The sequence below is a fragment of the Colias eurytheme genome, chromosome 8 (genome assembly GCF_061535395.1).
Source record: "Colias eurytheme isolate Ceu_HAF_F1 chromosome 8, ilColEury1 Martin Lab GWU primary, whole genome shotgun sequence".
Classification (NCBI taxonomy): Eukaryota; Metazoa; Arthropoda; class Insecta; order Lepidoptera; family Pieridae; genus Colias; species Colias eurytheme.
Genome location: NC_142987.1, coordinates 11,914,987 through 11,940,638, shown reverse-complemented (window position 1 = coordinate 11,940,638; position 25,652 = coordinate 11,914,987). Strand labels below are relative to the sequence as shown.

The 25,652-nt window shown below is 37.4% G+C and overlaps 1 protein-coding gene across 1 annotated transcript; it reads left to right on the top strand.

The window, feature by feature from the left end:
* Positions 1-535: 535 nt before the first annotated feature.
* wake (ankyrin repeat and fibronectin type III domain containing protein wide awake) lies at positions 536-23,759 on the top strand. Its single transcript, XM_090104997.1, has 14 exons — positions 536-1,283; positions 12,761-12,901; positions 13,164-13,242; positions 13,881-13,984; positions 15,136-15,226; positions 15,660-15,749; positions 16,055-16,194; positions 16,674-16,883; positions 17,231-17,429; positions 17,799-17,931; positions 18,734-19,031; positions 19,920-20,268; positions 21,095-22,586; positions 22,859-23,759. The coding sequence occupies exons 1-14, from the start codon at positions 668-670 to the stop codon at positions 23,192-23,194; spliced, it is 4,278 nt and encodes a 1,425-aa protein (XP_089961123.1). The 5' UTR covers positions 536-667; the 3' UTR covers positions 23,195-23,759.
* Positions 23,760-25,652: the final 1,893 nt, after the last annotated feature.

Genomic DNA, 25,652 nt, shown 5'->3' with positions numbered 1-25,652 from the left:
TTAATTAAGGCGTCGTTCGTACCGTCGGGGATTTATATGCGGACGTATAGAGCTCTACGATTTATGTGAACACCTTACGGAATACGATTTCAGAGATAAATTTAAAAATACACATTCGCAATGCATACAAATAAATATCAAAAACGTTTTCACGTAAAATCCCTGTGTAAACTACGGCGCAAATAAAAAATATTTCAAACTAGACACTGCAACATGTTACAGTTGACATTAATCAAACGAGTACGGAAGCATTCAATTTCGGAGCGAACCGATATGAAACTCAATATCCACCAAACCGATGCATTCATTTATTCACAAATAAAACGCTATCGCCTTATTTTTATCTCATTAAACATGCGTCACGAAATCTCGCCGGTGACAAGTGTATCCAAATAGTGAGGTACCTATCTTATCTATCAGATTGTGCAAATTAGAGCAGTTTATCAAAAGAGCGCGCCGCGCACGGAGCCGCTTCCGAGCTCCGGGGTCGTACCGGTAGACGGTACTGCAAGAAGTGTTTGTTGTTCGGTTGTAGCATTCCGCCGCCCGACGCCGCTGCGAGTGAACGTCGGAAGCAGAACGACTTACGTAACTATCGAGTGAATAGCGTGCGCGTAGTCGACAAGCGTGCCATGCCCGGCGGCCCGCACTCCCCCCTCGCAGGGCGATGGAGACCCTCCTCGACAAGTTCAAGCGGGAGCAGGGAGGCCTGCGCCGCTCGCGCTCCGTGCGCGCCTCCCTGCGCCTGATCGGCAACCGCTGGCGCTCCAAGGACGAGGAGCCCGACCTCAAGCGCGACCAGGTGCTGTTCCCCTTCGGCGACAAGGAGTACGGCGTGGCCTACGCGGGCGTCGACGGCACGTACCGCGCCAAGACCCCCGTCATGGCCAAACGCAAACAGGAGCCGCCCCGGGTGCGCAAGAAGAGCGGGGACGTCGACCTGATGCTGAAGCCCCAGCGTCCCAAGAAAGCGGAGAAGAAGTTCAGTGATCTGTTCAATAAGAAGCAGAAGAGTGTGTCTGCGAAGGACCTTTTAGTGCCCGAAAAGATTCCGCCGAAAGCGGCGGCGATTCTGCACATACACTCCCCGGATAAGGGGAAGAAAAAGTTAAAAGTATTGGGCAAATCGGAGACTGCGCTGGTGCCCGAAGCGCGGCGGCGAACGCGCCGGGGCTCCGACGGCGACATGTGCGCACAGGCGCGGGGCTGCGTCAACCACGCCTTTGTGTATAGCACTCCGCCTAAGGACAGGAAGCACCCCCTCTCACCTTCTGCCTTTATAAGTACGTATACTCTATTTATAAACATAAACAATCACGATATATCGATAAGTTTATCTAATTATCAGACTCTTTAATAATCTGTCGTAATACGTATAGTTACCATTCATCAAAATACATAAGAAGTTTCATCAATGTTAACAATATCGATCCTAAGGACAGGAAGCACCCCCTCTCACCTTCTGCCTTTATAAGTACGTATACTCTATTTATAAACATAAACAATCACGATATATCGATAAGTTTATCTAATTATCAGACTCTTTAATAATCTGTCGTAATACGTATAGTTACCATTCATCAAAATACATAAGAAGTTTCATCAATGTTAACAATATCGATCTAGAGCTATTTGCGACCGATACATTATTATGTTTGATAATCGAACATCGTAAACTCGGTTTCATGTCAGAAAGCAGTAAACTCTGTTATCATAGAAACATCGACGTTTAAGCCTTGGCCAGTAGCCTAGTTATTACATGTCTTCATACGACTAGCACGCGTATATCATGTTAACTTCGAGGAATTAGAGCACTTAGCGAAATTGTCGTTATTACAAACTTGCACGTATTGGCAATATAATTTGGCTATATCTGAATGACACAAAATAGAGGCAAGTGGCACAGTACAAAAATGATAATACAGGGAAGTTACACTCGCACGGTGTAGCGGTGAGCGTACACTAGGCGCACACAATACGTAGCAGTCGGTTAATTGGCGCAAAAACAGCGAGTAACGCTCCGATTGAGGAACCGATTAGCATAACTGGTGTGTCCATACACGCCCGACGGCTCCATCACACGCACTCGAGATTACAGACCTGTGCTATCCCATTTTAGTGGTATAAACTTTGAATGTACAATTTACACGCAACATTGCTGTATCAATAATATATCAAATCTAATTTAACAATTTTTACTGGTAGGTTTCGAACTGTACCTAGCGTAAATGCCAATGAATATGATTACAACATAAAATATTTTTATATTCTCATAAAATATACTCTTACGCGAGTAAATCCGTACTATGCACAATATAAATACACAATGTATTTAAAGTTAATCGTAGTTTGTATAGAAGCAGTAAAACACGTCAAATATCTTATTGTTGTGTGATAAGATTGTATCAGGCCTTATTAATTATTGCCTTTGTTGATTGACACCATTTTAATGGATACCGATTACCGAACGAATACTTCGACTTCGTACTATGATGAATTGACTCAGCCACAAATTTACCAAGAATATAATAAATAGGTTATAATATGTTCAACTCGTCGTTATTTTGTTATCAGTTATCACAATACATTATTTAGGTATTCAAATACACTAATATCGTAGTTATTAAATTTATTTACGTATAGGCACACCAAACAGAAAAGTTAAGCTATTGCATAGCTTATATCTCTTTGAGCGCGGCGACCGAATGTAAAAATTCCGTAACGAAAAAACCTTACACCCCCAACTCCAACCAGCACAACGATGTGATGCTATACAATAGCTTTACCGCGGCAGTCCTCGAGTGCCACACGTATTTTTTCATTCAAGACTAATTGAACCTGATTTTGAGTCATCAACAATTTCTACAATATACGCCTCAACAAACATGTTATGTAATAAATAAATAAACAGCAAGCATTAACAAAAGCTCAATGCACTGGTCAAATTACTGGTTAGTCGGGCACTACTAAATATGGTCATGGTCGGCCAACGTGGTGGATCTGCTTGCCCCTAACCGTACAGAGAATGAATATTTTTAATATATAGTATTTGTGTTTGACCCCGTATAACGTGAAATTGTTACACCCATATTGATAAGAGTTATATTCGTGAAAATTGTCCCAAATACAGTTCAGCTAACCCCCATTGACATTTGTAATTCATTGATAGCGGTACACAGTTGAACAATACATATATAGAGGTAATAAACATTGTTTTATTTCGTAATGCAGTCGAACATTAGGCTAAATTAATCAACTAGTATACACTCATAACATATTATATGCGTTATATAGGGCATCTGCGCTTAACAATACTATAATATTGTGCAGTAACTAAGTAAAGACTACTTAATAACATTTTTATGCTCGAAGTGGCAAGTTGAAGGTAACATAATATTAACTCATCTAAATTGCTTTCACGTTAATTTTCTTGAAGCTGTGATATAATATGAGCTCGTACCGGGATAAATGTACATGAATTTCAATCTGACTCTCCTGTGAAACCTAAAACCAATTATTCTGGTCATTATCTGGACGTATTTTGTATTTTTAAAATTCGTCAAATAGCAACTTTTTAATTGGAGCGTTTCTCGTTATCGCAGTATGAACATCTAACTTTTGTTTTCATTTTCATTTTCACCACTTCTCCAAACGCAAATATCTAGAGTTCATTCTGCAGAGAACAATGTCCGACGTGTTTGTGATTACAAAAAGTCTAACCGTATCAGTGTCTGGCGGCTCAAAAATACGATAAGCTCCGCACTTCCAATCCACTTCGCTTTCAAAGCCAGGCTTTTGGGAAAACTCGATGAAAACACCCTTTTTAACAAAATGCGAAAGGCGGTTGAGAAATATTGTGACGAACAATTATTGACCACTTCGTCGAAATACTCGTTTATATGGACTCGTCGTTTAGCAGTGGACCGAAAAAATTAGCACATAATATCCCACGATAGCTAAACAAAGTTACGCGTTAAGTAGACTATAGAGCAATTAACGCGTGTTTCGTAATATCGGTGTAATTTCCTTAATTAAGATTATACCGCGCTGGTTTACTCGCTCCGTGCATGCTTCGCTGGCGCCTTATCAAATCAGCTTGTGTAAAGCCGAGACGTCTCGAGGGATGAGTTTCATCTCGACTGAGGGTTTACGCGTCAACTTATGTTAATCTTTTATTATTTCTTTAGATGTAAAAGAAATTTTCGTTTTATTACGTGGTTGAATATATCATGATAAAGGCGTAAAATTACAGTGTAGATCATAGAACATGTACATATGGTGACTTGAAAGATCAAAACAAAATTTCGTTTTTCTTTTTTGAGTTATTTTTATTACTTATAATCAAATGAAATCGAAATATTACTTTGTATCAGCGGTGAAAAAAACAAATGATACGTAGATATGTCAAACCTACTGAACCATGCCAATCTGATTTATTATACCGAAGCAAAAAAATAATACATAATAGACCACGAGCTAGTTGTAATTATAGGCTGTTTCATTATTTACAAGTTGGTAATTATGCGAGAAACATAAGCCGATTGTTCTGACAAGTGGCAGGTCGTTCCTCTGCACTTCGCAGACAAAAGTTCCCACAGTCGACGACGGTGAAACTCACATTTTCTTACTTTTGATTTCGTGTTTTCCACTCGCGTTATTTATTAGTGGGAGAAAGTTACGCCTTGATGGCGTGGAACTTCGATAAGCGGGGTTTGGTGTGTGATTGTTTCCGTCATTTTCGTTTCAATAGAAAGGCTAATGGGCTCGCAAATAACTGGCCATGTGCATGAATGTCTGTTTTAATGTAGCCGCAATTATGGGTTCAGATTTTGTCTAGCCACATTCCCTCAGCAAAAATTTAACGTCAATATTATGCGATAGAGAATGTTTAATAACTCGATAGAGCGTCTAGCGCGAAAAATATTCAGTTAATCATGAAGGAATTTATGAAGCTGCATTTTTACATAGTTAGTTTAAATTTTTACAGTATATTTTATTATTCCTGCATTGACGACATATTTCCTTCCTTCCCCCACATTACGCGTGTGAACTTGAGACAAAAATCTCAATATGAAATAAAGAAGCTCGGTACCAAGCCATCGCACTTCCAATCGAGCGGAAACATCAATGACTTGTCAAATCAGTCAGTTAATGACGAATAGCATAAATCTCAGCCGATAGCATTATCTTCCAGACACCGCCTATCAGCCATGCACGATAACCTTAAACTTGGGAAATTCTTACAATACATGTAACAAGGAGAAACACAAAAAAATCAATCAATCAACATACCTTCCTTATTATGACCGACGGCTGTATGTATTGATCAAGTCATAAATATCGTGTATATAGGCGCACATTAGGAAAATAGTAATCCACTTAATAGACATCCCTATTATTGAAATTTTCTGACGGTAGACAAAAATTCACGTCATGTTGGCCAATGCTTGGTTCGACTTAATTAAGCTTCAATCATTATATCATCGTGGCAGCGTAATTGCGTTTCATATAATATTATTTAATGCTGGAAAAGATTTCACGATTGCATTAATTGTATCTCACATTTTATCTCATTTGGTTCGAATATCAAAACATCGAGTCAATAAGAAATCAGCGTAAGGCGTGTTTCTTGTATCGGTACAAGTGTCGGCAATTGAATAGATTGTGCAATCTCGTCATCGATTGGGATCAATTGAAAACACCGATTGCGGTGAATTCTACCGCCATGCTGATTTCGTTTCGACACACAGTTATCCATCAATTTAAATATGTGATAAGACACAGCTACATTTTTCACGACATTGGCCGTATAGTTTCTTTATTTAGCATTAAAGAGAGATGAATTGTTAAACTTCATATTATACGCCAGCAAAATATTTAATCTAACGTTTACTCATATTAAGCATTCATTGAGAAATCTTTCCGTTGTTTGTATGAATATTGCTCAAAGCAATCCTGGCAAATGTGAAAGCCATTTAAAAGGTAATTTCAATTTCATATTAAGTTAGATGCTCTTGATGATGAGTTTTGATGTCTTTTTGTTAACTGTAGCGTAATCCGAAGTCCATTATACCATTGTTTTAGCAGAGTTATGAATGAAATGTAACAAGGTAATGATAAAAAGTTACGATTAAATGATGACATCACAAGAGAAAACACGAGCCGCATCTCGGCAAACAGTGGGATTCATGTTGATCTCTGTCAATTTGGACACAGCAATCAGTATACGCATTCATCGTCACATCGACTTTATGATAAACAATTTCGTACTCTTATTGCCTCACGTATCGCAGTTTCTAGATCTTTCAGTTTTTCTAATATGAATGCGATGGTAAATAATATTTTTGGTAGAAAATTCAGTTTCTGCAGTTTATAAAGTATAGCTTGCATTATCAGTAATTCAATGTTGAACCATTTTCTTACGTTTCATCCAAAAAATACCAAGAAATCCATCTGAATGAGGTCTGTAATACCGATACACATTCAACACTTGATATGCTCGAAAATACACTTGACTAAACTTAAAAATCTGGATATTTTTACTGATTACGCCATCTCATTTACCAGTTTTGATACAGGTGCAAATATTAACATAAACAATCAAAATTTACCAATTAAGTACAATTATAACATTCCTCCGAATTACTTGGCGGCAAGTATGAATAATGCAAGAGTTACATAAGGCCCGTGTGGGATTGCTTTGGACAATGTGGCCTGTGGGCTTCCGTTGCGAAATAACAATTATCTCGAAAGCTGAAACATTGACCTTTCCGTTCTCGTTAGTAACCTGACGATCGTTTGATGGCTCAGCAACTCGTAACGATTCATAATTACCCACTAACTATTTGAGAATTGGCCTTCACCTTTTTTCTAACTTGGATTATTTTTCTTGAATATCTGCACCTATATTACTTCCATCTTAAATATCTGCACCTATATGTATTTCAATGTTGTTGTAAGCAAATATTGATTAAGCGTTACATAATACGTTTGAAGTCATTTTTAGTGCGCAATGACCCAAGATCTAGTTGTCTCTAATTTTTGATGCAGCGGTCTGGTTCCATTAATTGCCCCACAAACCGTGTTTGTGCACTTGTGTTAGCGCCTTAGGGTCTAATTTGAGTAAACACTCGACCCAGTTAACGAGACTTTCGCAAAACGGGAGGCGATGACGACACACATCTTCATTCTAAACAATGGTCCATCAAAGCGTGCGACCGCATCAGTTGCAACAATGATACTGCAATGGAGTGACATGGTAGACTTCTTGACATGCGGTCAGTTCTATTTTCAAATTTAACTTTTTTGTACGTCTCTTGTGAGCTGCCAGTGTTCCAAATTTAAATAGACGAAAAAGGCTACATAACTGTATCGTTTAATAATTTTGGTATCGTGTGTATGATGTGATTGTTTTTTAACTGTTAAGTGAGACCTGAAATATGAAGTTGGATTTTTTCAAATGTGGTTGGTACTTTTATTTCATTTGTTGATAGTTAATTTCATAATAATTAACCTATTTGCCTACTTTATACGCTGGAGCGCAATTTTGGAATATTTTTTACGACTGTAGGAATCTCTTGTCCAATCTCTGCTCTTACCTTGGCGATAGTTAAACTAATACATAGGATAATTTCAGCCACAATCAACTTAAAGGCGAGGCGAGCTAGTTTGTAACATTTAGAAGCAACGACTTCCTCGGAACAATGTCGTGTCGTGCGTCGGAGCCTGTGTTCCGGGCCGCTTCCGGCCCAATGTTACTTTCAAACTTTTTGCCGTAATTGAGTTGCGCGCCCACGCAATATAACTAACTGCGTTATGTATTATTCACGCGTGTCTCCGAGCCATCTTGATTTCAATTGAATTTGGAAGTGCGGCTAATGATTTCATAGAATTACATTGGATATTTTAACTATGGTGCGACCCAGTTCAGTCGAAATGAGCCGTGATAAAAACAAAAAAAAACTCAGAAATATAACTTTTATTAGTAGTTATTTGAAAAGCAGACAAATATTAAGTCTTAAATATTGTTGTAAGTATACAGATTAAACTCATTAAACAATAAAACTAAGTACAAAGGATTAAAGAAAATTTAAGCATTGTGGAGAGCTGGAAAATGAGAGACATTTCCATAAAATGCCATTATTTAAAGTTTCAAACATTCAAGTTGTTTGCTAGATCGCGAAGTTGGATATTAAATATTGACTACAATTTAAATATTTAACCAAATTCAAGTTTCTGTGTCCCAACCAACTTTAAGTTGGCTCTATTTGCGTCCCAGAGAAGTATTGTCTAATTTTAGGAACAAAACAATGTAGGAATATTCAATTTACAAATCTGTGGACTATTATTATTTAATTCTTAAAATGTAAATCTTTAAGCTTAAAGTCATTTTACATGTAGCGAATTTGCTATTGTTTACAAGACAATACATGAGTTAACGAGAATTTGCCTTGCCTCTTTGCCCATCTAAGTGTATTTTAGAAAAATATTCCCCGTGTCCGTTTATTGGGGGGTAGCTCGTTTCAACCTAGTATAGTCAAGGCAAGGCAAGGAACTTAAAAGTTATATTTTAGCTACAACGCAGAAAGATCGCAAAATATATCTCTAACGTACCAACCATAGATAGCCGCAGTGTTTTTAAAAGTTGTCATGAATAAATACATATTTTAATTGGATTTATACCAACGGTGTGGTAATTAACTTTGTAGAGGTAACAATAGAAAACGTCGAAATAATAAAATATTTCGCAAACCAACATATTACAAATGCCTACGAACTGGGTAAGGTTGTTGGAATTAAATAATTTCCACATAATGGTTGAATTCGTTATTTGGTGAGAAGTGTTGAACAATGGTGGGATAGCTTGACTACTTGACTTGAATCGATTGCGTATTGCTCTGCTTATGGTGTATGTGTTCATTTCACTCATTTTCCCTTTTCATAGCCTAGAAAACTACATATGGTATGCATTGGTATTGTTCAGCGTGGAAACTAGGTTTTTACCAAGCCTTTTGGATATTTTGAAACAGAAATGTATGTACACCTATAATGCGGAAGGATAACGATTTGAGTATGCTGTGTAATGATTTTTTAATTTTTAAAGATTGTTTCTTTATTTTATAGCGAACATTTTTTATGTTTATTACTAGATATGTTTGAGTAAAATCTAGTAAAAAAATCGAAATAGAATTTCAATAAATAGATATTTAAAAATAAACGCTAATTGAATTAATAACGTGGATGTTTTTATAAAAAGTTAATAACGAATGTATAATTTACATACTTACATAGATGTTTTTCTTGTCGGTTTGGACCACGTGAAGTCGCTCGTGACGTCACATTGGACCAAATCTAGTTTCTTTGCATTATGTTAATTCTATTGTCGCCTTTTTCGCCACAACTACGTGGCATTCTAACCGTTTTAACGAAACAGATGACGCTATACTTGTTTATTTACGTTTTCGATGTACGAAGATGTAACTTTTGCTAAAGAAAATTCTTAGATAATTTACAAGTCTAGTGTACTATTTCAGATTTAAATAACATAATAATAACAGTTTTAAATCGGTATTTTGAAATTTATTGAGAACTCAAATAATATAATACAAATATCTCACAATATTAAGTAATTGTGTAGACTTTAGAATATAAGCGTTAATCGTAGTTTAGTTATCAGTATAAAGTGCAACAAGTAGTTGTTACTGTGTAACCATTAATTAAACAAAGCTTCAGCGTTACGTACTCTAATCTTCTCAAGAGAATATCAAATGTAGCAAGCAACTTGCAGTGCTCAAACTTAAACAAATATTATTTCAACCAGGCGTTAAAATCATGGTATTAATACTAACCACTTGTCTAATAGAAATAAAAATAAATCCTATGTTACATGATAATGATAAATCTTTTTACTGTTGAAAGATTTAAAATCCATCGATAATAAAATTAATTTAAATTGAGTGAGAGAACTACCATTATTAAAAAGTTTCGCAAAGCAGTTTCCACAGAGAAAATATTATAAGCGGCAATATCTTCTATTTCTATAGATTAAAATCAATAAATAATTTAGTTATACTATATCGATTACTATTATTAGTTTAAACAAAGACACAAGGGACCAAAAGCCCTTCATTTATTCATCAGAAGAGGTGATCACTTATTCAACTTGAAACTGAGTTTAAAATCATGTCCGAAAACTTTTAACTCCTGACCCCCTACAGGTACTTGTAAACTTAAAAATCGATACCGTTTTAGGGTATCAAATGAATACTACTTACTTACTCCTCTGGCGCTGAAACCCCAAAGTGGGTCTTGGCCTCTGAGACGAGAACTCAAATGAATCAATACTGAATATTATTTGATTCGGTATAAATTATTGTATAATTTCAAATTTTGTTAACATAAATACAAATTTTTATCTCCTAGCAATCTTAATTTAGAAAAATCAAACCCTCCATATCCACCTCCAAAAAAAATATTACCAAAAAGAATGAGACCGAATCAAATGAAATAAGTATAAAATTATATGGCTTATCCTGAAACTAGAAGCTTCCATTTGAATCGTATGACAAGTATTAACTTAATAGACATAACATAATATGTTTAAGCGTGACTTAACCTTGATTCGGATCGTAATGTATCATGTGCCAAATAAGGCTTTTGATCTTAAAGGTCGAAGCCTTCGCAGCTGATACGCAATATCAAACCTTACTATTTTGACATAGGATATAATTTCCTCTGGTAAATGTGCGGTCAAATTTTTTCACCCCGCTCACGTTAAAGGCAATGTAACTTGTCGAACATTCAATGCCATTAGATGATGATGATAAATCAATGGTCACGTCAATATTTCCTAGGTGTTTTCGGTGTACGTAGGAGTTTAGTAGAACTGAATTAAGTGTTAATAATAAAATAATAAATAATAATCCCGGACAATTTTCACACACGGCACGATCTGATCCCATACTAAGCTTTCGCTTGTGTTATGGAATCCAGATGGCTGATAAACATACATATATATAATTTTAAATAAATACTTATATAAATAATTAACACCCAGACACAGAGCAAACATCTACGTTCATCACACAAATATTTGCCCCGGGTGGGAAGCGAACCCACGACCTCTGGCAGGGCCACTACCAACCAAGCCAACCGGTCATTAAGAATAAGTGTAACAAAATTATCATGTTGGACATACGTACCAGTATATTATATTTTGTAGTATCTTAAAATGTATATTAAAGCTATAGTAAGCTGCTAGTAAGCAGCTATAAAATCGATTGTCTTAATTTGAAGTCACTATTTGTTATTATTTGCAAAAAGAAACACCAATTTAGTTTCTTGCCTAGAGAAGAAGATACTCCGTCCAGAATGAACGAAAGCTATAATAATAAATTGTATTATGCCCATATAAGTTTCAACAGTTGTGTTGTATTGCAATAAAGAATAAATAATTTATATTTTTTTATCGATTTTCATAAAAAGTCAATTTGCTTAGACGCCATGTCGGAATGTATTAAAAGGAAATAGAGAGAAGTGTGGAAACGAAGCACGTATTTGGTCGCAAATTACCATACAATGCGACATTGAAGCAGGACTGGTAATGGCCGATACATTTTTACTGATTTCACCATAAGTGGAGACTGGAGTTAATGTTAGAAATTTTATTTTATCTAAGCGCAGTTCCTGTCCGCTTAAGTCCGTTGATTATGTCTGTTTGAACTTTGAACAATACACGTGGTGAAAGATCAAGACGTGGTACAGTTATAGCAAAAGCTACATCATAATATTATGTCATTGTTTGGTAGTCGTCCTCCCAATTTATTTTAGCATAAACATTACAGTTTTCAATCATTATTTTTACTGGATAAGGTATAACCTGGTTTCTATCCTTGAGCATTTCCTTAAATAATTTCAACGGACATCTTTACCAATTTTTTTATTAGAAATAAACAAATTTATATTGCCAAAAATTGCTTTTAGCATATATTAGTAGTAAGACTGATAAGGTGGACACTTTAATCAGTACACTTATGTTAATTAGGTAGATTAAAGGGTCACTAGATCTCAATCAACTCGAAGCGTAGATAACGGATCAATCATCCAGTTGGACTGTTCCTAATAAGGCTTAATTATGTATCGGCTTATTTAGCTAACTATATAATTGTTATAATTCGGTGTTCTATGCGCATTATGTAAATGTTAAAGGCCACACTTATTTGGTTTCTAAACTTGAAAATTGTTAACTACGGAGTTCTTTGGTTGTTTTGGCGACTTCTATGGTTTATTAATTTTACGTACATAATATTATGTTCAAGGTTGGAATTGACGTCAATGCAATTTTCCTTTAACAAGTATTATCCCTATTAATTTAATAATATATAACACCGATTTCACTTAGTAGGCTATCTTTATATTAATTTTATTGGAATTAATTAAAATGTACTTTACCAATTTACAAATTACCAGAATTGGTTTTCACTTTTCACTATCAATTTGTTAAATATTTTCAATTATACTAATTTCAATTACCTACGTGTAATTTCAATCATTTTCTTCTTTATGGTAATTTTTAAGATATAAAGTCACACACATTTTATTTATTTTTTTTGTTATTATATTTATGTCAAAAATTTACGATGTTAAAAAAATTGCTTTAGATATTGTAATAGGTTTTCATCACGTTCAAATTTCATTTTTTACTTTTCTTTTTTATTTTTGTTTTTATTTAGTTAATACTTATTTCCCCGCGTTCACATAGAGCTCCAGTACGGCGCGCTGCTGGAGGGGTGCGGGGGCGAGCTGCCGTCGCTGAGCGCGTGCGCTCCGCACCCGCACCTCGACAAGCGCAAGAAGGAGCGACCAGCTGACAAGATCGCCGCTGTTAATATACACCTGCAGGGTATTTTTTGTTCTTTTTTTTATTTATTTTAAGTTTTTTTGTTAGATTTTTTTCCTTATTATAAGTTTTATCATCATTTTTTCTTTTCCTACACAAACATATATCCTGTTAAACTTTTTGGTAGGATGTTGCGCGCTTGACGGTCGGACGTAGACTGACAATATTTATGTTGTCCGGCCACCGGTCCGTATAGTACCGTCATTAAAAATATGTGTAAAATATGAAAGTAAAATGTTTTTATGTATTATTTTCTCGGTTTCAGCTCTATTCGCAGCGGTAGAACATGGCTACCTCGACAAAGCTAGGAACATCTTGGAATCCACAGACGTCGATGTTAACAGGTAGTTTTCATTGAAATATTTATTTTTATAAAGTGGATACTACTAAAAAGTCTGTCATTAAAAATGGTCGTAATAATTTTTTAAATCCACAATTTCATACAAAAGATGACGCAAAACATATCAGTATCACACTTTATTTGAGAGATTCCACGCTTACTGTATTAATATTATATTAGTAGTCATAACCTTTTAAAACTTTTACAACTGTTTTAAATGTCTGCGGTGTTTTATTATACTTATTTAGATGATAAAATCTCGTTATCTTAACGATGCCTTATGCCAGAGACGGCTATTCGATGTCATTAGCTGGGAGATCCCTCCAAACTTTTGTTTGTGCAAGTCATTATAATATAAATAAGGATATTCGTTAATTTATGAACTATACTTCAATGATGTTTTTTCCTGTAACCTCCAAATATCCTTTAAACCTAATCTCACATCAAATTCATCTCATTCTAAGACACAGTTAAACAAAAGCTTAATAAAAAAGATTAGATACCAATTTAATAAGAATTTTAATAGAAATACAGTGACAGGAAAAAACTCTTTGAGCGTCAAAAAAGGAACTTAAAACATTCCTAAGTAGTATATTTGGACACTATCCTTATGTTTCTCACCAAAATCTCTTACATTTCCAGCGTTAACACAGATGGGTTGTCACCCCTCGACGTGGCGGTGCTGACGGGCAACCGGCCGCTCGCCAAGATGCTCATGGAGTTCGGCGCCAAGGAGGGGAACCAGTGTGAGTTGGATTGTGGTTTTATGAGAAATGGTGTGGACTTTGCAATCATTCTTTTGCTTTTGAAAAGAAAAGTGGAACTGATTTTGAACTTAGTACGATCAAATTGTCTTCAAAATATGGAAATTTTCATTGCAAACCAAAATGACCATGGCAAAAAAATCCAACTCACTTCCTAAAACACAGCTATATCACAAAATGCTTCTATGTTGGTTGCGATTATACCTTTTGAACAAGTCATGTATCTACGGAAAATAGAAACAATACTTTAGATTTCAATATAATAATCAGAAGAAGCAGTTACGTATTAAACTGCATTCAAACACCAACAAGCATAAACTAAACCATTCTGAACTTACAATGAGTTCCCTTAGTGTGTAAGTAGCTCGGGGCTGATCGCCTCAACAAACATGACGAGGGCAAGGGCTACACAAACAACATCGATCCACTTTACTGTCTTATTGGCTTTACCTGATTAAACCTTTTTCTGGGTTTATTTTTACACACTTGGATGACATGTTAAGAAAGTTTGGTTGAATATGTTTTGCGATAAAAACTTGTTTAAACGCTTATATGCAGAGTGCAGATGTGTATGTAATTAAAAGAAGATATTTATGTGTCCGACGGAAAATTTAAATTAGCTTCGCTTAGCTTGTGCATTTTTATATGAAATGTCAATTTTAGAATATTTTTTAGTGTTCATAAATGGCTCATATTATATGTAATATTTTTTACTCTGAGCAAAGCAAAATCCAATAACTTACTTATACATAAAAAAATTGTGAAAAAAAATGAAATGCATGTTGCTTTTTTGATTCATATCTTTTTTTATTGGGAATTAAGTGATATCTTAAAAAAATCGTAATTTTTTATCTGTTTGTATGAAATGCCTGTTTTCGTAAAAAAATATAGGATGCAATGTAACAGAAAATGTTAATTTTGAAGTGAAACTTCTTAATCGGGGTTGGAAAAAAATTTAGTGCTATACATTTTTTCGTTACGCGTGACATTTTTCCTACGCGCCATCTTTTTCTTATCCCTACCACGCATGATTCGACGTATTTCTGTAAAGTTGCATATAGTTAATTATTTTTTGAAAAATATGGTCATAAAGAATTTTCACTTCACATTTTTTTAATAACGTATTGATGCAGTCACGAGCCCCGAGGCGTTGGGCGCGCACCTGCGGCGGCTGTGTCGCGAGGCCGAGGCGCGGCTGCACGACGCCACGCCCGACCGCACCGCGCACATAGCTACACGGTCAGTGGACACACATACATACACAGAGAGGAGCTAAAATATAAATAAAAGTTTTTTTTGGTTCACAACTTGGAATTGACACAAACAGGCTTAAAAACTATTTACTAATAAAACATTTGCGGTGTAATTCCTAAATTATTTATTTATTATCACAATTTACAATTTATATTTATGTAAAAGTATAGAAATATAAAAAAGGCTACTAAAACAATGTATACAAGCCAATGTTTCCAAAGCTAGGTTACTGGACAACCTGTGTTTAGGAGAAACAGCTTTCTAGCTAGCAGCTAAATTAGAGAGCACATCGTGCATAGTGAAATTACTAATTATATTAACAGATAATAGACAAAATACATTTTAAGTTATCTTAAGAATACCCTCATAAATGCTAATAAATATACAACAGATCATCAGCGAGCGGCCAGGCGGGGACGACAGGCTGCGCGGGGAGCGCGTCGGAGAAAGACAAGCAGGCGCAGCACTGGGACCGACGGCATCGGACACTTAAGTGAGCACGCACACTTTACACTAACACTTAGCTGAAGATCAAATTTTGCTGTATTTTTGAAGTGAAAACTTCTTTAGCGGCGTTGAGCACTTTTTTGTAATGGGTATAAAATCTTAAACTCGCGTCAGGACACGTGACCTGATCGAAAAAGTGTAAGACGGATTCCATTCCAAAATATCAAACATGCTCAACGTTAATAATCAAGTTTTCACTTCTGCCGGCACTCCCGGAGTGCAACCCGTCTTTTTTTTGTATAATCTGTATTTTGACTTGTTTGAAATATATTTGTTTTGTTATGTTTGCAGGCGGCTAGTATCCGGGTGGGGCAGTGCGCGGGTGGCGGGGGGCGGGGCGGGCCCGACGCTGGAGGTGGAGGGGGGGCACGCCGTCACCGTGCGCCTCGACGTGCCCGCACCACACAGTGCCATCGTCACCAAGTATCGAGGTATGGGGCGGACACACAGAGATGGACCTACCACGTTTACACATGATTCATAACGCAAGAAGCGGTACTAGTCAGTGATAAAAATAATACACATGCACGTAAAAATTTGTAAAACATACACAATATACATGCACGACAACCAACACACACACAAAACCATATATACCATATACTTCATCCTGCACACGATCTTTCATATTGTAATACGTCGCAACCGCCATCGTCCCTACTCACTAAGTAGAATGGTAAAAGACACACAAACAAGAAGTGTGTGATCGTCCTTCTAATTTCATATTTTATCAAATATTACATCCTCATGAAAATATCTCATTTTTTTTTTCTCATTTTGTGTCATTCGATTTCCAGTTAATATTATAATAATTTTTAAATTAAATCATGTACTATTTATATCAGAGTGCAATAGTGACTAAACAATCAAACTAAGGTTCACGTATGTAACGAATAAATTCGTTTCCCAGTGGAGTGGTCTTCCCGCGCGGACTTCTCGAACGTGTGCGGCACCCGCGAGGTCCCGGCGTGTTCCCTCACCGGGAAGGGCGGGACCGGGGGCCGGGTAGTGGTGTCCGGCCTCACGCGGGGCCGCCGGTACTTCTTCCGCGTGTCCGCTGGCAACGTGAAGGGCTGGGGACCGAGCACTGTGTCCGTGCCGCGGAGCGTTGTGCCGAGCAGTGAGTATTATAGCAAGCATTTAATTCCTTTTTAAATAATGGAATTGATAGAATGGGACTAAAGTTCATTTACACGTAAAAATTTTCATTACATGTAAATAGCTGTCTAACAGTCGCATCACGTTTTTAGTTAATCACAGTTACCTGTATATCACATTATATACGTATATTATCGATTATTCAATCATATGCCATCTGTAATATTAATACAAGTTTTTTTCCTTCTTGGCTAGAAAATAAATCTTTAATTGTGCAAGACATATTAATCCATAAAACCCGCACTTTAATAACCCTACGAAGCGTCACAAATGAATTAGCCACAGTTACAAAACTAGCCAACCCCGCAGGTTGGCGCGACGTGTCGTCCCGCCCCCCGCGCCCCTCCCCCTCCACCGCGTCGGAACGCCTCGACGCGCTCGCCGCAGCCGCCGCCACCGCTCGCTGCAGACCCACACCACCGCCACCGGCACGACCTCCACGGAAAACTGCTGCTACTATACGCCAGTTGTTCACTGCTAATACTAAGTTTCAGAAGAATTTGAGACGGTAAGTGACAGTGCAGTACGCACAAAGTGCGTGTGTGTGCGTAGAATTTACGGTGATGAGTGCACGCGCACATGCACGCATGCTAAACACGTATGTGCGTGTATATGTATAGACACACTTCTCTAAATACACGTGTAGAAAATCGTATCTATTTTTCTTATACTATTTGACATGATCCATAATTTCCTATTTTTAGCTGAATCCAGCTGAATCGCATAGTACAGATATTAATTTTGACCATCTGATTCGATTATAATTAATATAAGATGTACAACTGTTGGCAAATCAAATAAATAAATAAATTTGCAAGCATTGAATATTTACATTATTAGTACATAACCTACATAACATAATGATTTCCCACTACAGCGGTGTATACCTGGCGTGCGTGCTGTACCACGAGGACAAGGTGCTGGTGACGGGCGAGGAGTTCCTGCCCGTCGTGGAGGTCGACGAGACCTACCCCGCCTGCATCTATACCGACTTCCATTGGCTCATGAAGGTAAACACTACACATGTTAAAATCGCAAGAAATTATCATAAAAATGTAAAAGTTCACTTTATCGAATTCATCTCTTATATTATAAATGTTCTTATATATTTTCAATATGATGAAAATAATAAGAATTATATTCAGTTGAGTTTATGTTATATTTTAGAAATTTGATGCATTGTGCAAGTTGTCCAAACCAAAATTGAATCTAAAAAATGTGTGCGTGTACTAGAGAAAGAAGTTTCACTTGTGACATTTTTCCGTTACGCACCATCTTTGATTCGACGTATTTCTGTAAAGTTGCATATATGTAGTAAATAATTTTTTGAAAAATAAGGTCACAAAGAAGTTTCACTTCTTACGTGTGTACACTAAAAACACGTACACATTTTTATATTTATAATAGCTATATAAGTATGTAAACTACTCTTATCAAAACTTTTCTTGTGGATCGGAAATAAACGGGCTATTATTTATTGTATTACACATTGCGTCCGGTCCTTCGAGCCGGATGTGCGTGATGTGTGACGCGTCTGTGTGTGAATGTACTCATATGATACTGTGGGGTGTGTGTGACGCGTCTGTGTGTGAATGTACTCATATGATACTGTGGGGTGTGTGTGACGCGTCTGTGTGTGAATGTACTCATATTATACTGTGGGGTGTGTGTGACGCGTCTGTGTGTGAATTTACTCATATTATACTGTGGGGTGTGTGTGACGCGTCTGTGTGTGAATGTACTCATATTATACTGTGGGGTGTGTGTGACGCGTCTGTGTGTGAACGTACTCATATAACGCGGTGTGTGCAGGTGTCGTGCGCGTGGGAGGAGGTGAAGGCGCTGCGCGGCGCGCTGGAGCGGCACGCGGGCCCGAGCGCGCACTTCCGCCTCAAGCTGCTGGCCGCCGCCGCGCAGCTGCAGTCCGCGCTCGCGCTGCACGACCTCGGTACTGACCACTTATATACACTCATATACACTGCTGCGTGGGAGGAGGTGAAGGCGCTGCGCGGCGCGCTGGAGCGGCACGCGGGCCCGAGCGCGCACTTCCGCCTCAAGCTGCTGGCCGCCGCCGCGCAGCTGCAGTCCGCGCTCGCGCTGCACGACCTCGGTACTGACCACTTATATATGCTACAGTCAAAACCCTGAACCAGTCAATATCCTTATTGACTGATTTAAAGAGCAGACATTCAGTCAATATAGGTTTTAACCGACGTACTGAATAGCCCATTACAGAAAGATTTAAGTGTTAAAATCTATTCAGTACGTTGGTTAAAACCTATATTGACTGAATGTCTGCTCTTTAAATCAGTCAATAGGGTTTTTGACTAAGGGTGTCGGTCAATAACCTTATTAACTGATTTTGTCAGATAAAATCAGTCAATAAGGATATTGACCGACGCCCTTAGTCAATAACCTTAATAACCGTTAATAAGGATATTGACTGGTTCAGGGTTTTGACTGTAACATATACACTGCTTCTTGTGATGTTAGTTATGTTATTCAGTAGTATCTTGAATTTACACGATAGGTAGGATAATCGTTTAAAATGTTATATTGGTGGGTCAAATTTATTTGCCATTTCATGAATCTTCATTTTCCATTCAGAATTTTTGATAGTATTTAATTTATATATCAAATACAGGTTCAATTCGAGTGTCGTTAAGTTCAAGTGGCTCGTTATTTCCTATATTGATGACGCGCGGATGTTAGCAAGTAAATCCGAGCAATTTCGAATTTGTGTAAAATCGTAAATCGAGATATTACTGTATCATTATTTTAGAAATGAAATTTCTTTAGGCGTTTTGAGAGTAAAAGTTTTAGGTCGCGTCATGGTAATGCCGTTACGTCATGGAGTAAGGCGATGATTTTGGTATTACATACTTATTTTGTTTTGTCGAAAAAGTTTCACTTCTGACACTTTCGCTTGATACACTCGCTTTTTGTTTCGTATTAGTCGTTGTGCAATCGCGGCTAATGTGTTTGTGTGTGGTCTCAGGGCAGGTGTACCCGTGGCCGCTGCGCGACGCGCACGGCACGCTGGTGCTGTCGCTGGTGGGTCGCGCGCGCGGCCCCAAGCTGCCGGCGCTGAACGCGCGCTGGGCGCCCGCCGGCCGGCTGCGGCGCCGCCCGCTCAGCGACGACGACTCGCTGGCGGAGCGCCTGCTGGCGTCCGTGCGCGCGCAGCTGGCCTTCAGCCGCGCGGCCGGCGCGGGGCTGGCGCGCGGCCTGTACGCCGGCTACCTCAAGCTGCAGAGCTCGGTGGACGCCGTGCGGCTGGTGGCTCCGGCCCACGCGCCCGCCGCGCCGCCACACCAGCGCGTCAGGGACAACCCGCACGTCTCCGCGTTAGTGCACACACTTTTATTTCTTTTTGAAGTGAAACTTCTTTATCGGGGTTGGAAAAAAATTTAGTGTAACATTTTTTCGTTACGCGTGACATTTTTCCGTTACGCGCCATCTTGTTTTTATCCCTACCACGCGTGATTGACGTATTTCTGTAAAGTGGCATATAGTAAATTATTTTTTGAAAAATATGGTCATAAAGAAGTTTCACTTCTTACGTGTATACACTAGTACACGCACACATTTTTTTTATTTTATTACTCTTCAATAAAACTATACATAGAAAACTTATTGCTAATATAAGTATACAAAACAAAAAACAGTATAATTTATTAGTCGGCCTTATCACGTAAAAATAATCTCTTCCAGGCACACTTTAGGCTACACTTTATTACATAATCTCTAGTGACTTAAAGTAAAATATACTTTGACTTCTCAACAAACAAATAAATTAGACAGAACATAGTAGTTACGCTGTGAAACGATTAAATTCTTAAAATATATTACTAATTATAGTTAATTCATTGTTATTTTAATAAATACTTACTTTTTTGTGTGTTTGCAATAGTTTTTTATATTTAACCGTAAGATAATGTTAAATATCACTTTTTATTATATTGAGCGAAGCGTCGAATGCTATATTTTGATATTGATTAGGTATTTTTGAAAGTTACCGTTTATATTTTAAATTGTAATCTTTAACTGGGCCAAAAATAAAATAAATAAATCATATAATACTAATTTGTTACAAAGAAACCTACACTCGCACATATACGTTTATACGACTCTACGAACTTAAAAAAACTAATAAAAGTTTCCTTATCACAGAGAAGAATGGGAGTACCTCAGATCACAGGCCGGCAGAACGGAAGACAACCAAGCCATCAGTAATCTATCGATAAACAGCAACGACAAGCCTTCAGAATCTCAACAAATATTCCTAGAACAAATTGCTACAGCGTGCCGCAAGCTGCTCCGCGACATGGACGTGTCCGCTGACAACGCGCTCGCACACCGGATATACGACCTCGAGGTCATCGAGCTCAATAGTGACGTCACCTTCATCATGATCTGCCCCCCCGCGGAGCAGGCCTGCTCTGTTCCCGGCCAGAAGGAGATGCTCCTCCAGCGGGGCGACCTTTTAAGTCTGCCGATACAAGCCTTCGAAATGATCCACCTGCAGACCTACCACCCAGACATCCTACACAAATACTGCAAACTGAGCTGCGTGCTCGAACTCGACATCGCAATGGCCGCGCACTCACATCGGGAAGCTTTTTCGTGTACGGAACTACAAACTACGAAGGAGAAGCTTACGAAGCTCGAAGAGTTGCAGAACAGTTTGAACCTGGTGTGGAAGTCGGAGCGGTGGCTCATGGACTTGATCAGTTTCGCGCGAGACAAAGACAAAGCGGGCCCTAATTCAGGAATTTTGCTCAAATATGTACTCGAAAAGACGCCGTCCCAGATTTGCTCAGACTCGGGAAGTTGTGATAAAGATGTTAATTTGAAAATAGATCTCCTACAGATACCTTGCCGAGATGGAAAAATAACTAAAACGTCGCCAGGAAGGGGCTCGTGGCCGGGCCCGGCGGGGAATGGAAACCACGCAAACTTGCACCCAGAATTTAGTAAATCGGAACAACAACTCAGTATAGCTCCCCGACAAGCGTCCGTATCGACACTCAACTTAAGTAGCTCTCAATACCTCACCGACAGCAAATTCGCGCGGAAAGGTAGCGCCGACTCACAATACACGCAATCTAGTGCAATGAGCAACAACTTTATGAGCAGTAATTCACAGTTCGACGTGAAATCCACTGGATCCCACACGAGTAATAACAGCAACCGTTTACCGCCATCTCGAAGCGAGGACACTTTGGTTCTGCAAAACGAGAACATAGAACCGAAACCGCGACCACACAGCATTAACACGACCATGTCCACGACCTCGAGTCCTCTACTAACTGTGAAACACAATATGTATTCAGGCAGTATGATTAGTGTTAGAACGGGAAATGAATCAGCGCAAAGTTTATCTTCTGATTCAGAAAGCCAAAGCTGTCCCAAACTACGCCCACCGAATTACAGAACCGTAATGCCGTCTAAAAGCATGACAAATGTGAAATCACCCGAAATAGATTTCACGGATACTGGGCAAGAGGTGAAGAGTCATAGTGTGAAGCGACAGCCATTATTGGAGACGCAGGAGGAAGATTTGAACAAGAAGGTGCCGAAGACTGAGGAGACGCAGGACTCAAAGGAGCGGACCGACCCTACCTCGGAGAGGCGGATCGTCGACCAGCCGGGAATATTACAAGTAAGATTAGAAAATAAACTACATATTTGGTTCTTTTGAGGATTTTGAAATATCCATAAGTAAATTTTCGCAAAAGTAATATTTTGATGTAAAAAAGTAAACCCTTTATTATTTGGATGGCCCTATTATTAGTTATTATTTTTGTATTATGTACAATCATGATTCAGAGAGACCGTTTTTATTTTCTTTTTTGTTATGTCTACTTAATATATTCCGTTGTATCTGTATGTACCATTTTTGGCATGTAAGCTATTATTTGTTAAAACTTGCAGGTATTCGCAGCCTACGAGACAGGCTTAGCCGCGGGCACATCCCTAAAGCTACATGTAACTCCACGAACCACCGCACGTGAAGTCATCGACCTGGTCGTCAAACAACTCAACATGGCCGCCGTGCTCAAGGGCAAACCCGGTCCTGTGTACCCGCCAGAGAGATTGCAGGATTTCTGCCTTGTAGCGGTTATTGGAGCAAGGGAAAGGTGTCTGAGGGATGACTTCCGACCCCTACAGCTGCAGAACCCTTGGCGTCGAGGTCGCTTGTATGTGCGGTTGAAACATGATGTGCTCGCCGCGATACAGCACTCCGCTAAACAGCCCGCCTATATATAGATCTGTTTCTCCCTATATAATATGCGATCCAACTGAGAATGTAAAGTTAACATTTGAAAAATAGGATTTATTTAGATATCCTCTTTGCTTTTTGCTCTGATATTTATGTTAAATTTAAATACGAACGTTAATTAGACTGAATTAATAGGTATGACGTCACAATATGGCGGCAAGTCGTTCCTATTCTCAGTTGGATCGAATATCTTCATTTATTACCAAGCGTGAAAGAGAAAAATTGGGTACAGAAAACTAGATTAATTTAGCAGTGACATCGAATGGAGCAGAAGGTTGTGTTAATATAGATTATCGCAATAATACGGAAAGTCGCTCGGCTGCGTTTATAGTTTATGTGAAGTTCCATACATTATGCTCAATTTCTGAAAGAGATATTTTTTATGAAAATAATACGCGTTAATTGTACGACCAAAATTAAGTTAATAGTAAATCGTTATCGTACTTCCAAAGAGACAGATTGCTAGACGGAATCCTACCTAATAAATATCATACTTTGTAATTTAGTACTTTTCTTATTGTACGTAACCGTGTTTAAATAGTTAATAAAATAAATGTAGGTATACAATACATTTGATAAATAAGATCGACGACTCCGCTAAGATATCTGTTAAACAACAATATACTTGTACATAATATCTAATTTATCAAATTGTAATGAATTGTAAATCAAATAAATATGCGGTAGAGTACAGTTATTTTAGTTAATAAAGTATTAATTATAGACATAGAGTGAGAGAAAAACACCATTTTATTGTAATGAAAGTGTCCATGTTGTATGTCATACGTCGCTCGTCCGCGTCCAACGCAAGGTGTAACAACTTATCTCATTAGTTAAGGGCTGATTTTTCAATCCTTGGTTTAAACTTATTCATCCAAAAACGTATTAAAGTACCATCTCAAAAATGTATTCTAATACATAATTGTCCGTTTGACAGTTTACAGGTGACATTTTAAAATAAACTTTTATATTGGACGGATAAATTTTAACCAAGGATTGAAAAATTGGCCCTAAATTATAGTCCATCGAGGCTATCAGTAGTTTAATTTCGGTGCCAATCCTTATTTGTTGATGCTTTAATAGTATATTCGTAAAGTTAGGGAACGAACACAAATTATGGTGCTTAAATACTGATTTTAAACCATATCTCTGAATTCTTATGAACAAAATGAGTATCATATTAAGTATTATGTTGATGAAAATACAAAATACATTTGTAGCGATAGTTCATTGACTAGTCCCTACAGTATTGTATAAATAAATTTATATGTTGTTTAGTTGAATTCAAATCTTTGTGTGTTGAGCTTCAAAATGATGATAATATATTTTATATACAATCTCAAAATGTATTTTATTATTTAAGTAACAAAAATATTATTTAAGCATACCTTTTATTATTGTTTTTAATAAAAGTATTATTAATCTAAATATTTTTATATATGTAAATTGAATAGCCATATTACATACGACTGTCAAACCATCGAATTATTCACTCCATGTGTAAAACCAAATTTATTGTAAAGACAAATTCAAATACTCAAGTTCTCATTACAACCAAATCGAATTGTACAGTAAATGTAGTCAGATGAAATATTATGTATTTAGATGTAGAAAATAAAATTTTATCAACGATTCGAGCCATACTTAGATCGCAATTAATTATAAAGCCTAAGTAAATGTCTTATGAATTTAAATGTTACTATAAATGTGTTTTATTTTATTATTATTGGTATTGACCCAGTCGCGGTGTTGTATATTAGAAATTAGAAGAGTGGATGAAACATTGCACAAAAATAAATGTATTTCAAATCTTATATTTGTTTTATTTCTATTATTTCTTTTGCACAAAAATCATTAAACTTAATTATGTGCCAGCCCATAGGATATCGAGCCTCCTATAGTATTGGAGGTGAGGTAGCAACGTTTTCGAGAGATGATTTTAGAACAGGTGGTTTTTGATATATCTATACTTCTATACTAATATTATAAAGAGGAAAAGTTTGTAAGTATGTATGTAAGTATGTATGTATGTATGGTTTTCACGCAAAAACTACTGGACCGATTTCAAAAATTCTTTCACCATTAGAAAGCTGCATCTTTACTGAGCAACATAGGCTATATTGCATTTTCAAAAAAATTAGAGATCCTTACCAAAAATGCAATAATGTAACCCAAGGTGTAAAAAAATCCTCAATAAAACTTCTGTCATCGCGTGCGCTGCGGAATCTATTGAAGATAGAACAAAAAAATGTTCTACAGTATTATAGAATGGATCAATATCTACAAGAAAGTCCGCGATACCATATGTCCATCTTCAGTAGTTATGTTACTACAACAACTTTTTTACGTTTTCAAAGTAAATAGAATTGCCGACAGTAATCAAACCATGTTATCCATACACATATATTAATCCTTATCCCATTAAATGATGTTTTATTATAGACT

Bases quoted from the DNA above. Each gene is read 5' to 3' on its own strand.
- wake (XM_090104997.1), top strand. From the start codon at position 668: ATGGAGACCCTCCTCGACAAGTTCAAGCGGGAGCAGGGAGGCCTGCGC. The intron at 16,884-17,230 runs GTGAGTATTATA...CCAACCCCGCAG, and splicing joins GCGGAGCGTTGTGCCGAGCA to GTTGGCGCGACGTGTCGTCC. The intron at 22,587-22,858 runs GTAAGATTAGAA...TAAAACTTGCAG, and splicing joins ACCAGCCGGGAATATTACAA to GTATTCGCAGCCTACGAGAC.